This window comes from Eleutherodactylus coqui, chromosome 10 (assembly GCF_035609145.1).
Source record: "Eleutherodactylus coqui strain aEleCoq1 chromosome 10, aEleCoq1.hap1, whole genome shotgun sequence".
In the NCBI taxonomy this organism is placed as follows: Eukaryota; Metazoa; Chordata; class Amphibia; order Anura; family Eleutherodactylidae; genus Eleutherodactylus; species Eleutherodactylus coqui.
In genome coordinates, this window is record NC_089846.1 from 41,530,016 (window position 1) to 41,545,603 (window position 15,588).

Sequence of the window (15,588 nt, forward strand, 5' to 3'; positions counted from 1 at the left end):
TACAAATTTAACATTACTTTTCAGCATTTTGAGGAACACTTTGTTTTCCTACACCAAGCCAAGATTGGAAAGGCTCATAGGAGTCAAAATGATAGATACCCCCACAAATGACCCCATTTTAAAAACTACAACCCTTAACGTATTCACTGAGGGGTGTCATGAGTATTTTAACCCCACAGTTTTTTTTAGAAGTCAATGCAATTTAGAGGAGAAAAACTAAAATTTCATATTTTTGCAAATATGTCATTTTAAAGACAGGACTTTTTTCTATAGTACACATGAAAATGAGGATTTGCACCCCAAAATGGATACCCCTGTTTGTCCCGTGCTCAGAAACATACCCATTGTGGCCCTAGTATTATGTCTGGAAGCACAATGGGGCCCAAAATGAAAGGAGCAACCGGTGGCTTTCGGAACAGAAATTTTGCTTGAAGGAGATTTAGGCCCTATTGCCCACTTGTAGTGCCATTGAGTGACCAAAACGATGGAGAACCCCCACAAGTGACCCCATTTTGAAAAGTAGACCCCTTAACGAATGTATCTAGGGGTACGATGACTTTTTTGACTTCACAGTTTTTGAATGAATCTAAGCCAAGCAGATGGAAAAAATTATGATTTTAATTTTTTGGGCAATTGTGTCAATTCAAAAAGTTTTTTTGTACAGTGTACATAGGAATGAAGAGGTTCACCCCAAAATGGGTACCCCCGTTTGTCCTGTGTTCATAAATATACCAATTGTGGCCCTAATCTACTTAAAGGAAACATGGCTAGGCCTATAATGGAAGGAGCACCCGTTGGATTTCAGGGTACAACGGAATAAATTCTAGGCCCCATTGCCCACTTGTAGAGCCATTGAGCGGCCAAAACGATAGAGAACCCCCACAAATGACCCCATTTTGAAAACTAGACCCCTTAACGAATTCATCTAGGGGTGTACTGCATATTGTGACCGCACAGTATTTGAATGAATCTAAGCAAAGCAGAAGGAAAAAATTACGATTTTCATTTTTTCGGCAATTTTGTCAATTTAAAAACTGGTTTTTTTTGTACAGTGTACATAGGAATGAAGGCATTCACCCCAAAATGGATACCCCCGTTTGTCCCGTGTTCAGAAACATACCCATTGTGGCCCTAATCTACTTACAGGACACATGGCAAGGCCTGTAATGGAGGGAATGCCCGTTGGATTTCAGGGCACAACTGAATAAATTCAAGGCCCCATTGCCCACTTATACGGAAAAAAAATTGACTTCCTAAAAATAATCCCCCGCCATCCCCATTTTTTGGCATTCCCTAAATATTAGATAAAGGTAAAATATTAAACTGCGTTTTATGTCCGAAGACAGGGGAAATTACGGAGGCTGGTTGGGTTAGGCACATGGGGCAATAAAACCGGTATCCCCCTGGGGTGTAAAAAGTAGCGTTCCGTGAGTCTTCGTAAGCTTGCGGAGGTGCAGCGGTCTCACACAGAAGGCGCTCAACAAGCTGCTCCTGGAACTGCAGGAAGGCAAGCGTTCCCGGGGCTTCTTGTAAAATACTTATCACAGGTAGCGGTCTGAATAACGCCGGGCTCACACGGACGTAGGTGGAATCCGCTTGCGGAGGCCCGCAGCGGATCCCAGCTGTGAGCCCGGCTGTGACCCTGCGTACGGACGCGTAATGTACTGCGCATAACTGCCTACTCACACGGGCGGTCATGCGCAGTACACCTTTTTTTGTTTGTATTTCCCGCGCCGTCGCTTAGCGATGATGCGGGTACCCGAAGCCCGTATACAACGTAGTTGCGTATGGGCAGCGGGTATATCCACGACTATGGAGCACAATGGGCTCTATGCTGCGGATATCCGCGGTAAAATAGAACCTGCTGCGTTCTCTTTTCTGCAAGTGGATTACACAATTCCAACCCGCTAATGTGAGCGGAATTGTGTAATCCAATGCGATTGATCTGCGTATTACCGCGGATCAGATGCATGCGGAATCCGTAAATTCTATCCGGTCATGTGAGAGCGACCTATGTTAGATCGCTACCTTTTTATCACATGACCGGGGACCGCTCAACAAGGCCACCCGTCACTGCTCCAGGCTCCAACGGTCGCCGAGAGAAAGGAGATTTTTCGTTTCCTTGGCTCCCCGACTCCTGCGCATGTGTCCGGTATTTTGCCGTTGGTCACATGTGTAGAATCCGGGTAAGTTCACGGATGAGGATTGCGTCGGTGTGCAAATACGGAGGCCTCCGGTAAAAAGTTTCATCTCCTCTCACTTTTACGTGACCGCCATTATCCATTGGATGACGGCGAACACGTGATCAGGAACCGCTCACCGCGGCCCGCTTTGGCGCGCAGAAGCTGGGGTGAGGTCCGCGGATTAATCCGGGGGCCTTAGGTACGTAATTTCATCCTCCCTCACGGATATGATCCGTGAGGGGAGATGAAATGTAAGCATTTTAAACTTTTTTTTTAACTTTTTAACCTTTTTTTAAAACTTTTTTTACTCTATTTTTAATTACTTTTTTACTTTAAATGATCACTGCTATCCATTGGATAACAGTGATCATCTTTGCAGTGACATCCCTCTGCTCCGGGCTACACATGGCAGCCAGGAGCAGAGGGATTTTAAATTTCCCGGGTCCTGAGCCTCTCTGTGCTAGCGCCCGATGTCAATCATCGGGCGCGCATGCGCAGAAGGGGACTCAGGTCCCGGAAGACCGGGACGCCGCTGAGGACCAGGGGTGAGTATTTTCACCTCCCCTCATGGATCCGATCCATGAGGGGAGGTGAAATTAGCCTTATTTTTACCTTTTTTTAAAACCTTTTCGCGATCGCCGCTATCCACGGGGACATCCCCTGGTTCCCGGCTACCTTCAGGAGCCGGGAACCAGGAGATTTTAAACTCCCCGGGGCTCCCATTCTTCTGCGCATGCACGTGACGTCATTCGCCTGGCGCGCGGGTCTCGGAGGACCCTTTCTTCGCGGCAGACATCGGGGAAGCTGGGTAAGTACTTTCAGCTGCCCTGATGGATCCAATCCATCAGGGCAGCTGAATCTTTAACTTTTTCACAACTTTTATTTACTTTATTGCGATCGGCGCTATCCATTGGATATGATACATCGCAATGTCGGGAAGGGGGGGGGGTGTCCCCGCAGCCCAGGATGACAGCTCCATGCTGTCGGCTACCTGCGGGCACCGACAGCATGGAGCTGTCACGTCCAGAGCCCACGGGGCTTTATTCTCTGCAGGAGACGTGTTTTAACGTCCTCAGAGAATAAAGCCCACTTGAGCAGGATGTAAAAAGACTATGGGCTGGTCGTTAAGGGGTTAAAGGGCTTATGAAATGCCAAGCGGTTACCTCAACATCCATCATCTTTAACGAAGAGAGACACATGCATTGTCTCCTCTTCTTTAGAGTGCTGATTGGGAGGAGAGGTGACCCCAATTCTCCCAGCAGGTAGGAGTCCTGGAAGTGGAACTTACTTGGATTCATTATGGCATATACTTCCGATATACCATAAATGTTTCAGATGGGAATATCCTTGCAGCCCTTGGAAGTGGTTGTGCACCCCTGGTACACAGTGTCTATTAGGGTGCATTAACATTTCTTGTTTAATACATGAAATAAAGGTTATGTTTTAATGGCCTAATAGACAGTCATGTTTCTATGAGTTGTAGATATTACAAACTGCTCTGATTGGCCGATGCAGCTCACATGAGCAGCACTGGCCAGTTAGGAGGCAGCTTGAACTGTTAAGACTACCGATGCACGTAGTGATGGGTACACCATGGCCGTATTGGTGGTATGAAGCCCCAGGAACAGGTTACTTGCAAGTGGAACTGCAACTGCAAATTTTGTCCCGGGACCAGAGGTTCACTTTAACACAACACATGAAAATGGCAATTTATCTTTCTGTGGCTCCATCCCTATTTATAAACCAGATGACATTAACAACGGATGACTAAAAGAAACCCCATGCTTCCTGTATCTATGAGAATCTTTTTTCCTGTAGGTGTTAATTGCATATAATGATACTACTGATAGAACAGATTATGTTGAAGCAGTCTCCCATGATCAGTACTAGATAGTAAGGGGAAGTGAGTTACTTCACGGTTAACCCTTGCACCACCTTGACTTACTAAATTCAGCTACACTATGGAATCTGCTAAATTGTCAGTGAATTTCAGAGGTATCATTATGATAATTGAAGTAGTCTTAATAAACCCATTATGCAGCAACAGGAAGCCTCATGCAGTTGCCAGTGATACCCTGCATAAGGTTTACTAGGGTGTGCGTTACCGGAGCAAGGTGGTAATGAGTACAAAGTGCAGGAGGTGCAATATTGGGAGTATTGGGAGGATAGGGGAAGATCCTGCTATGACTATTTGGGGAAAACAAAATGGAATTTCTGCCAATAGAAAGGAAGACCATGCCATGATTATCAGAAAAAGTGGGTAGGCCTTGGTGTGACTATTCGGAAAAGGGGCAGTACTGTGACTACTGAAGGACGTTCATAATTATTTTGGCTGCCATGATTTTTGGCTATCTTATCTAGAAAGAAACAGACAAGGAGGCAGAAAAGTATGTATTTGGGCTGTTACCTTTCTTCCACCTCTGAAACATAACTACCAAGCACAGGGGGCTGGTCATCAGCTTAGGAAATACTACCTCCTATCTGCATATCACATATGGAACCCTATGGGTCCATCCTGGTTTCCATTCCCATGCAGTTTTCTGCATAGAAGACTGGATCCTGAGACTGAACCAGCACTGGAAGAACTTTAGGGACTTTTCACACAGGACAGAATATTCTGCAACAGTGTTGCAGAATTTGCCGCCCCTGAATTCAGCATCAAAATCCACAAATGCTCCGCAGGGGGACATAAGCCACAATGCTGTTGAGGAATATTCCATCCGGTGTGAAAGGTCCCTTAGAGATATAAGATAGGGTCAAAATCTGCACCATGGTCGAAACGACCATCCTGCTTCTCTCACTCCAATGTTGCGCCCCTCTCAAAGTCTGTTAACTGGGAAAAAAGTGTAAGTGCGTTGTAGAGGAGTCTAGTGGTCAACGGTCTCTCAACAAGAGGTCCACTGTACAAAAGTACACCTGACCGCCTTTTTATAGGGCAATGCGGGAAGCACTTTAGTGCCTCTGATGACAAGACCCAATGTCTAATCCGACCACAACTGTAATCATTTACATATCTGCCTGAGACGTAGCTGCAGGGCAAGTTTTGCAGCAATCCGACACTGTTATCAGGGGGTACTATTATTTTTGCCAATGAGTGTAGATTGTACAAGGAATACTTACTGGGATTTGGAGGGATTATAACTAGATATGGGATGTTTAGAGCCTGATATAAAACTGGCATGGCTCCCCTACAGCAGATATTTTATTTTCGTGAATGACATTCGCCATCCCTCCCGGTCACACAGCGGAGTATAAGCAGATGTTGTTTTTCCATTAACTTACCTTGATGGCCAGCTGGAATTTTTGACAAAAGCAGCTGAATACTTTGCAGCATTCCTCCAAGCGGAACGTGTCTTCATACTCGCAGAGAAACTCCGAGAGATTCTGTCTGGAGGCTTGCAGAGCATCTATTTCTTTCTGAACCTCCCGCAAGTGGTGAACGGCATACTAGTGAAGAACATATGGTTGTCATCACTCTATACAAACGATCTCTACATAGCGTCAATGTATTCCACAAATGATGAAGAAATGAACATCAGCTGGCTATGAGACTAAGGCCTAATGTACATGGCTGTATTTATAGCTCTGTGCAACCTCTGAATTGTACACCACCATAATGCGGCACCCATAGAAGTCAACCCAAATGCATTGGAAAATATACAAATGTGAACAAACCCACTGAAATCAATGTGTTCGATTAACTGTGTATTGCGCACGCAAATTTTGCAAATATGTCCGTATGAATCTGGCCTAAGGCCCAATGTCCACAGGTGGATTTTAATAAAAAAATCCACGAGAGTCTCATGTGTGGGAGATTCGCACCTCTAGCCGCCCATAGGGACGCATTAGCATCCGCAAAAGAATTTGGAGCATGCGGATGTGATTTGTTTTTTCCCAGCGTGCGCAACGCATGCGTGGGAATAAATCGCAGCAGGCTCCATTTTTCTGCGGATCCCGCGTGTTGGCTTTCATTGAAGTCAATTGAAGCCATCCGATCCACGGCACAGCCACAGCTGTCACTGGTGGTGTGCCGCGGATCCGCGGGAAAGCAGGAGATTAAAAAAAAATATTAAAATTGCACTGCGCATGCATCCGGCACATTGCCAGTGCATCTGGACACATCCACCGTGCTGAAGAAAGGGGATCTGGATGGCACGGAGGAGACCCGCGCTGGATCTGGACAGGTTAAAAAAATGTATTTTCCTGTCCATGTCTGCGGGCACGGCTAGATTCCGCTGCGGGATTCAGCAGATGGAATCCGTGCGTGGGCCTAAGTCATAAAGGTCATTATGCTGTGAGCAGAGCCTATCCCAGTGTACGTGAGGTTGTATATAAACCCTCACACACACATTTCAGTTTCTCATATAAATCTCAGAGTCATAAGGAGTCACCTCTAGAAACTCAGCCATCTGTATTCTAAGCTCTTGGAGCTCCGGCGCAGCCAATTTCTGATGAATTGATGTTATCCGAGACCGCAGCCTGTAGAACTCTTCCAGCAAACCATCTTCAGCCCACCTAGAAGCAAAAGCGAGATCTGGTCAGACGCATCAATAAACCAATGTGTTTGTAGAATTACAGTGCAACAATAACTTTCACCCTCTAAGAGAACATAATCTAAAAATCAGAACCGTAAAGCATGTTACTGGTCTCCTCTAACACTGATGAAGGGCAAATACCCTGTAACAGCTGTCTGTACATGGAGTTTGGCTTTGCTTTTAATTCCCAGTCATTGTTACAAGGCTTGTATAAAGAGTCTGACTTTAGCTTGAAGGAATGCTGCTTTCCAATAGGTGGCACTGTGGAGGTTTTATTCCATCTCCCTTATTTGCTCTCTTTTAAGACATACTATTCTTGCAGATCACCCAAGATGAGACATGTAAAGAAAAGTTGTCATGGTCATTAGAATGGCTGAGACCGTCCTCTGTAAATCCCTTATTTGTCCGTCTTCAAATGACCAGGTCGGATTCCGCATGCAGGATCCTGCAGCGGAATCCGGCTATGATTTCGGACGGCCACCCCACATACCTGCATTATCTGTAATGGAGATGACCGTGGAGGCTCACAGGCGGTCATGCACAGTACTGATTTTTAAAAAAATATTTGTATTTCGCACGCGGTTGCTAGGCGATGACATGGGTACACACGGCCCAACTGCAATGCTGGTACCTGAACAATGCTAGCTGTGCCTGAACAAGGGAAAAATCTTTTTTTTCTACCTTTCAAACTCCACACTATTCTGCATGAGTTTGAGAGAAAAAAAAGCAGGAAATTAGGTTCCGCACGATCTTTCTCAGTATTAACTACGTTCGAGAGAGATAGAATCCGGATAGCGGAAACAAAACCACTGAAATCAATGGTTTTGTTTCGTCCCGTTATGTGGCTGTGATCATATCGGGACAAAATCACGCCCCTCTGTTTATACCCCAAAACACAGCTAAATCTCCCGCTGCGGATGTCCCCTCCCATTACCCATATGTATGCATGTGAATTTTGGTGCAGAATTTTCTGCATTCTTAGCTGCGGAACGTGGAAATAGTCACCCATTGTGAAAGGGCCCTAAGAGACACTGTCCGGTCGGAGGTTCAGTAAGAGACACTGTCCGGTCGGAGGTTCAGTCACAGGTGCGGCTCAAAATAGTGCATGACGCCCTTTTTTTTTTCGTCCAAAAGCCTGGCAGCTGTATGGAAAGCAGACAGACTCCATTATAGTCAAAGGGGTCCGTCTGGAGTTGTTCAGTTCCATCCAGAGACAGAGCCATTCGGCTGCAGGGATTCCCCTTTCCTGCTCCCTGAATGATGAAAGCAGTACCCCGGGCGCAGATGTGAAACCATTCTTAGGCCTCCGATATACTTGCATACATGCATGAGCATCCGTCCGTGTACTATCCTATATACGGACGGCCTGCACATTGACATGCATTTGCACATCCTGATTCGTACTTGACACGGACAGGAATAGGACATGCGATGAGTTTTTCATGCGGACCCAGACCATCAGTACTTGTGAAAAAACGACGTGTGCTGTCGCTGAATTAACCCCTTGAGTGGCACGCCCGGAAAAGTTCCGTGACGAGCTCCACTACTCATAGCGATACAGCCCGGAAGATTTCCGGGCTATGTATCACTATGGGAGCTGCAGAGCACAATGCCACAAGCTGTGACCGTGTGCTCTGCCTGCACAAACCCACACAGAGCAGTGCAAGGGCTTTGAAAAACCAGCAGAAGATATTGCCGACATGTCGGCAATGTCCTGCTTTGTTTACAGGTTGCCATAGAGACCATCGGCTTGTCAGAAGCAAGCCGATGGTCTCTGTGGCAGGGAGAGCTGGTTGTTAGCTGTCAGAGGACAGCTAGGTACTAGCTCTTACAGCAGAGATCAGAGAAAACCTCCGATCTCTGCTGTGTTAACCCTTTACATGCTGCAGTCTATGTGACTGCAGCATGTAAAGGGCTGTCACTGCAGCATGTAAAGGGCTGTCACCATCGGACCCCTGGAATGTGATCAGGGGTCCTGATGGGTCCCTGTGGAAGTCCCCTAAAGGGACAAAAAAAAAAAAAAAAAATTAAAAAAAAAAACAAAAAAAAAGGAAAAAAATTATTTAAAAAATTAAAAAAACACTTGTCTCCCTTTACTTTGTAAAAAATAAAAAATACAATCACACATGTGGTATCCATGTGCGTCCTAATGACCCAGAGAAGGAAGTTAATACATTATTTAACCCCTTAATGACATGGCCCCTTTTTTCTTTTTTCCCCCATTTCTTTTTTTCCTCCCCCCTGTTTAAAAAATCACAACTTGTCCCGCAAAAAACAAGCCCTTATATGGCCATGTCAATGGAAAAATGAAAAAGTTATGGCTCTTGAGACGCAACTGCAAAACTAGTTGAAATTCAATGATTAGACCATTTTAAAAAACCTGCCCTGGTGGGCACGACAGGGTGGTAGGAAACCTGCCACTCAAGGGGTTAATGCGGACAGCACACAGATCCAAATATGCCAGTGTCCTGGAGGCCGAACTGAGGGCAACAACTTTTTTTTCTATCGGCTAAGATGGTGCCAAATGTTTTTCTTTTTGAGAAAGCTGGGTAACAAATAAATATTACTACTCTTATAGGTCACATAGAAACTGTTACCAACTTTCTTAGGGCTCCTTCCCACGGACGGATTTCCGCCGCGTTAAATCCGCTGCGTTGCCCGCAGCTATTAGGTTCTATTGAACATAATAGCACAGTGCTTACGGTGCGGAATTCCGCACCGTAAAATAACCCGTTCTCACCCGTTGCAGTCAATGGAAGCTGCCCGTCATGGTATCTTTCTCTGTAGCACAGCGGAAGATAGCATGGGCGTGTCATATGACACGGCGGGCGCGTCACATGACGCTACGGCGCCTCACGAGCTCTATTGCACATGCGCGCCGAAGCATCATGCGGGACCTGGGATGCCAGATCCGCAGGTAAATATTTGGATCTCTGGGGGAGCGCCGTTACAGGCTCCACCGTGGAATTCCACGGCGGAGCCCGTCACGGCCGTGTGAAGCCGGCCTTAGACTTATAAAACATAAATCCAGCTGCAATATTCCTTCCCTAAGAGTACGGAAAGTCTGGATGAGTACGGTTGTTGGAGTTGTAATGATGCCTATATTGGTCACGACCCAGATCTCCTAAAAGGAGTTAGGCTGCTTTCACACCTGCGCTGGGGATTCTGCTTTCCTGCTCGGTTAAGGGAGCAGGAAAGGGGAATCCCTGCAGCCAAATGGTTCTGTCTGTGGACGGAACCGAACAGTGCCGGATGGATCCCACTGACTATAATGGGGTCCGCCTGCTTTTCACCCAGTAGCCCAATTTTTTGTTTTTGTTTTTACAGCCGAATCTATGACAAAAACCTCCAGCTGGAGGTTCAGATGCAGATTTGAAACCATCCATATAACAGCTCCATAAAATTTTTAACAATTTGACAGTGGAAGACAACTCAAAGGGCGGCTTCACCCGGCCGTATGTGCAACTCCCTTCTCGGTCCGTTTAAACTCTGCGACATAGCATGGGAATTTGAAGAAAAAATAGCGGGAAGATAGGGCCTGCCCTAGTATTAACTATGTACAAGAAAGAAAGGGCAAGTCCTATCTTTACTCGTCCATACTATTAACTGGTGAGAATACCGCCAGTAATTATGATGGCCGCATAATGGGAAAAAACACGCCCATGTTTTTAAGCCCAAATACATATATTTTGCAGTAAGTTTTCTCATCTTCCCTGCATACGTGTATTGCTCCAGGTTCAGTATGAAACCTCATTCTGAGCCACATGCTGACGTGGTGAAGAAAGTGCAAGTTCCAAAAACTAAGCCATTCACTTATGTTGAGTCCATACATGGATATCCATGTTATTATCGGCCACTTGAAATGATAGCTTTCTATGCATAACAATAAAGCCTTTAGCTCCAGCTTACAGATGGAGGACTCTGTGATTTCCCAACCCTTGCAGACACATCTCTTGGATGTGAAAGAGATACAGAACGTGAACCGTGGACAGATAGCAACATACGTGGAAAGTGCGTACTGCTGAAATCAGGAGAGAGAGTTGAGACCTCTAGTTAATTTGGCTAGATGAGTCAGGATTGTCTACAACCGTCATGACCGAGGACAGTATCTTTTCCATAAATACTCACTACGTTTTCCAAAAACTTTTGCTTAGATAATAATAGCCCATGTGAAAAATAGCAAAAGTGTAAATCACTTATGATGTTTTTGTGCTAAAAAAATCCCTCTAAATTGCTGGCCACTAGGTGGCTCCCTTGCTTCTAATTTGCTGTCCGATACCTGTTGTCAAATAATTCCAGTCTCTAGTAACAGAGATAACAAAACAGTGAAGAGAAGGTGGAGGGGCGTGAAATCTCATGCTGCCCAGAGATATCTATGGAGAGAAGAAGGGGGAAGAGGAGAGAGAGAAGCAGAGACTCATACAGATGTAGGAGCTGGAGCTATAGGTAAGTTATTTACTGTGTTAGAGCTACTGGAATCTCATCTACACTGCTCCGTATTTCTCTAGTGTCCTCCATGATGCAGTTGTTTATGTGTGTGTTTGTACAGAGAGCAGTATCTGCTGTTTTCTCCATGTACATCATAGCATTTAGTCTCCTCCCACCAGCTTAGAGACTGCTGAAAATTAGAAATACAGTCCACAGAATGAAAAAAGCCCGGTACATTTTAAGGATGATGCAGGGACATGATATGTATGTTGGGAGAAATCATTAAAATTATATGTTGTATGGACTACATAAGGGTCGTTGATGTACCTTTTCTGTTTGGGTGAGAGTAAGATTTAGGAGAGGGCTGTTTGCTTTGTTTCTGTTAAAGCAATGCAATATAGAACAGATCCAATTTAAAAAAAAGTACAATATCTAAAAAATTGACAAAAACAAAAAAATGCTGTATTTTAATGTGTAGAAAGAGATTGTAAAGGCTTAGAGTGATTGTAGATCACAAGCAAAGAGATTTAGGAACTGCAGTAATAAATTTGTACAAAGAGGTTCATCCAAGGGCCACCATTAGATTTTCAAAACTTGCCTTGTTTGGACTGATAACAAGTCACTGGTAATATAAGAGCTAATGTATATAGTTGTGGCTGATATCTGAGACTGTGAATATTAATATATACTTGTGTCCAGAAGTATTTGCATCCCGGTATTAAAAACAACCAATATATTTAAAATTCTTTTAGCTTGTCCAACTACTTTTGCACCCGTGAAAATGAATTTAATCGTTAAACAGTTAATACAATATTCTTGTTAAACTCCAGACACATCCTTTAAAATCCAACACAGAACATCAAAAATGTGACTACACAATATGATAAAACGAAGAAAAGGTTTGGTACGGTGTTAACCAGTAAAGCAAAGTGTGATTGTTCTCAGTAAGAGAAACCAAGTAATCTTGTAGATATGATACCTTTTAATGGCTAACAAAAATACATGATGTTACTGCAAGCTTTCAGATCTTCTATCGATCCTTCCTCAAGCTAAAATGGAACTGGTTTGTATGGGGCACAAATATAATATACAAATGCATGTTGAAGGAGAAATAAGACATAAAACTGTCAGATTCCTGAGCTCAGTGGACTGATTAAGTATTTATCTCTCAACTCAGTTTGTCTGTTGTTTTAAATTTTGAGTGCAAAACATTCTCAAATTTCTGTGTGTGAACATTTGTATTTCAATCAAGAGGTGTGTCCTCTCTGCATTCGTATATTATATATGTGCACCATCTAAACCAGTTCCATTTTAGCCGGAGGAAGGATCAAGAGAAGATCTGAAAGCTTGCTGTAACATCATGTATTTTTGTTAGTTATTAAAAGGTATCATATCTACAAGATTACCTGGTTTCTCTCACTGAGAACAATCACACTTTACACAATATGGTACACATGGGTAGAAAGAGCAATTTAGCACAAACAAATCTGATAGCCAATAGCATCTAAGGATATGTTCACATGCTGTAGATTTGCTGCAGAATTCTTGCAGGAGAAAATTCATCCCAAATCCACAACTCATCCGTAGCAGCAAATCTACACCAGTTAAAGCGGCTGTCCAGTGGCAAACTATTGATGGGCCTACTCATAGGGTAGGTCATAAATAGTAGATTGGTGGGGCTCCACTCCCCGGGACCTCTGCCGATCAGCTGTTTTCTGGGCCAGTGTGCTTATGCACTGAGCTGATTTCTGCAGAAAGCAGACAGGTCCGTTCCCACTGCAGTGGACAGACTTAGTATTACAGGCAAAGTTCCTATTCACTTCAATGGCAACTTGGCATGCAATACAAAACCAAGCCACTGCAGTGGGAATGGAGCTGCTTGCTTCCTGCAGAAATCTGCTTGGTGCACAAGCATACTGACCCAGGAGAAAGCTGAACAGTAGGGATTCCGCGCGGTGAACACCCAGTTATCCGTAGCATTTCTGACCTATGTGAATATGCCCCAATAGGACAAAAACAATACAAAGTATTGATACATCACAGACTTCTCATTGAATGACTTGACTTACTTGCTGGCGTTGTGAACATGCTGTAGTTTATCTGCAAATGAAAGAAATCTTGGATCCTGCTTTTGGACTTCCTTTAAACACAAAGAAAAAGTTAGAAAGAAAAACAATCTGGAGAAAACCGCAGCCCAAACAATGCTAAAGGTCCCCAGCGTCCTATTACTGGTCTGCCATCTACATACTAATTACTATGTTTTTCTAATGTGTATTTGATTGATCACAAGATATTAAAGGGTACGAATAAAGCTGTCCCACAAAAACCAAGCCTGAAATCCAAATGTTCTGGTCCTGGAATGTGGTGCCACACAAAGAGTAAAAAAAAGTGTTTATATTGCGCAAAAGTTGTAAAACATAATAAAACCCTCCAGCTTTTTTAAGTTGTCCCCAGCAAAAAAAAATAAATAAAAAACTACTAAAAGTTATTCAGTACTTTATATGAAATTGGTTCCTATAAACAGTAGAATTTGTCCTGCATAACACAAGTTGTCATACGACTACATACAGTGGGGAAAAAGTTATGACTGCTGGAACACAAAAGAGGAAACCATTTACTGGCTCTTAAGACTAAAATTATTTATGTCACTAAGGGGTTAAAAATGCACTTAAGGCGACTGAGTTCAGCGTCAGATATATTTACATGAGACATAAATTCAAAATCTCCAATTAAAGAAAGTGACATTTTTGAAATTTTTTCATCAAAGCCATAACTTTATTTTTCCATCGGCACCACAGCCATATAAGGGCTTGTTCCTTGCAGGGTGAGCCGTAGCCTTTATTAATTCCAGTGTGGGATACATAAAACATATTGTATTGTATTAATTTTTTGAGGAGTGGAAAAGCAATTCTGTCATTGTTTTTATCTTTTATTTGTCAGTGGTATGATATAAAAAATGATATTTTTTAGGTTTTTCTAACTTTACACAAAAAAACAGCTTTTTGGAAAAAAAATTGTATTTTTGTCATCGCTGCATTCAAAGGCCAGTTGTTTATTTCTCCATTGACGGACTTTCGATGAAGAATGTTCTTCACCAGATCAGCTGTAGTTTTTATTGCTGTTATTTTTGGACACATGCAACTTTTTTGATTACTTTCACTGCATTTTTGGGAGGTGAAACAAACAAAAGACAGCATTTGGCTTATTGTGTTTTTCTTTTCTTTTTTATAGTGTTCACTACATGAGATAAATAAAGTGTTCATTTCACAGTACAGGTCATTACTGATGCAGCAATACTAATTAGGATTTTCTTTAAGCAGCGTTTTTCACTCGGTTTTTGGTGCAACTTAAAAATTTTTTATGTAGGAAACTTGAACATTCAACTTTCTGATCGCTTATATAATACACTGTGATATTCCTGTACTGCAGTGTATTATTTTACATTTCACAGGCATGGTGGCCTGGGGGTCAGTGCAAGTTCTCTGATTGCCAAGCAAACGCATAGTCTCCCTGCAGCCTTATTCACACGTCCGTATATCAGCCGGGTTTTCACGCCCAGCCCGTATACATGGTCTCCCTTTTTGCAGGGGGAGGAGGTGGGCCGGGATCAATGCACTGAACTCCCGCTCCCACCCCCTCTTCGCCGCTCCCCACTGTTTGCAATAGGAGGGGTGGGACAGGGAAGCTAAGTTCCACCCCGTCCCGCCCCCTCCCATTGCAAATAGTGGCATGGGGCGGAGAGGGGTGGGAGCTCAGTGCACTCAGCGCGTCCTCCTCCTGCAGAAAGGGACACGGTATATCAGCCGGGCGTGAAAACCCGGCCAGTATACGGATGTGTGAATAAGCCCTGCAATTGCATCGTACAGAGCCACTGGGCTGACAGAGGGAGCACCCACCATTACATAATGCGGTCAGCATTGACTGCGGCATGTAGGGATGAAGCAGCAGGGGTTAGAGTTATCGCTGATCCTGGTCGACAGTGCCAGTTGCCCGTTATATTATTTTAATTAACAGTGAAAACTCACACCATAATTTGAGATGCTGCAGATTTAAAATCCCAAAATCACAGTGGATCTTTTTTTCTACAGTTTGTGGATCCACTTTGCTGCTCCTGTAAAAAGTTGCAGATCTTCTGTCCACAAATCTAAATGATAACTCCACAGTATATCCTTCCAGTGTGAATATAGTTATTCAATCTTCCCAGATAAGTATCATTTATTGGGCTCATGCACATGGCCACCAGTAGTAGGGCACCCATAGAGGTATGTGGGACATTTACTGTACCTCCAAGATATGTGATCTACTCTTCTGGATTCCACATGTAAGGAGCATTTCTTCTACGGGAGAAGAACTCTATACATTCGGCACCTAACACAGCATTGTACTGCAGCACATGGAGACCCTGGGGATTCATAGTATGAAGCTGCATGGAACACAGTCTA

The 15,588-nt window shown here is 43.8% G+C and overlaps 1 protein-coding gene across 2 annotated transcripts in view; it reads right to left on the bottom strand.

The window, feature by feature from the left end:
- The window catches only part of LOC136580357 (inverted formin-2-like), a 79,225-nt gene that overhangs the window by 7,056 nt on the left and 56,581 nt on the right, over positions 1-15,588 (bottom strand). For both annotated transcript variants that reach the window (XM_066580855.1, XM_066580856.1), the window contains 3 exons: positions 13,216-13,286; positions 6,575-6,698; positions 5,466-5,630 (listed from right to left, as the gene is read on the bottom strand). In XM_066580855.1, coding sequence (XP_066436952.1) covers positions 5,466-5,630; positions 6,575-6,698; positions 13,216-13,286 — 360 coding nt within the window. The remainder of the gene's footprint in view (positions 1-5,465; positions 5,631-6,574; positions 6,699-13,215; positions 13,287-15,588) is intronic.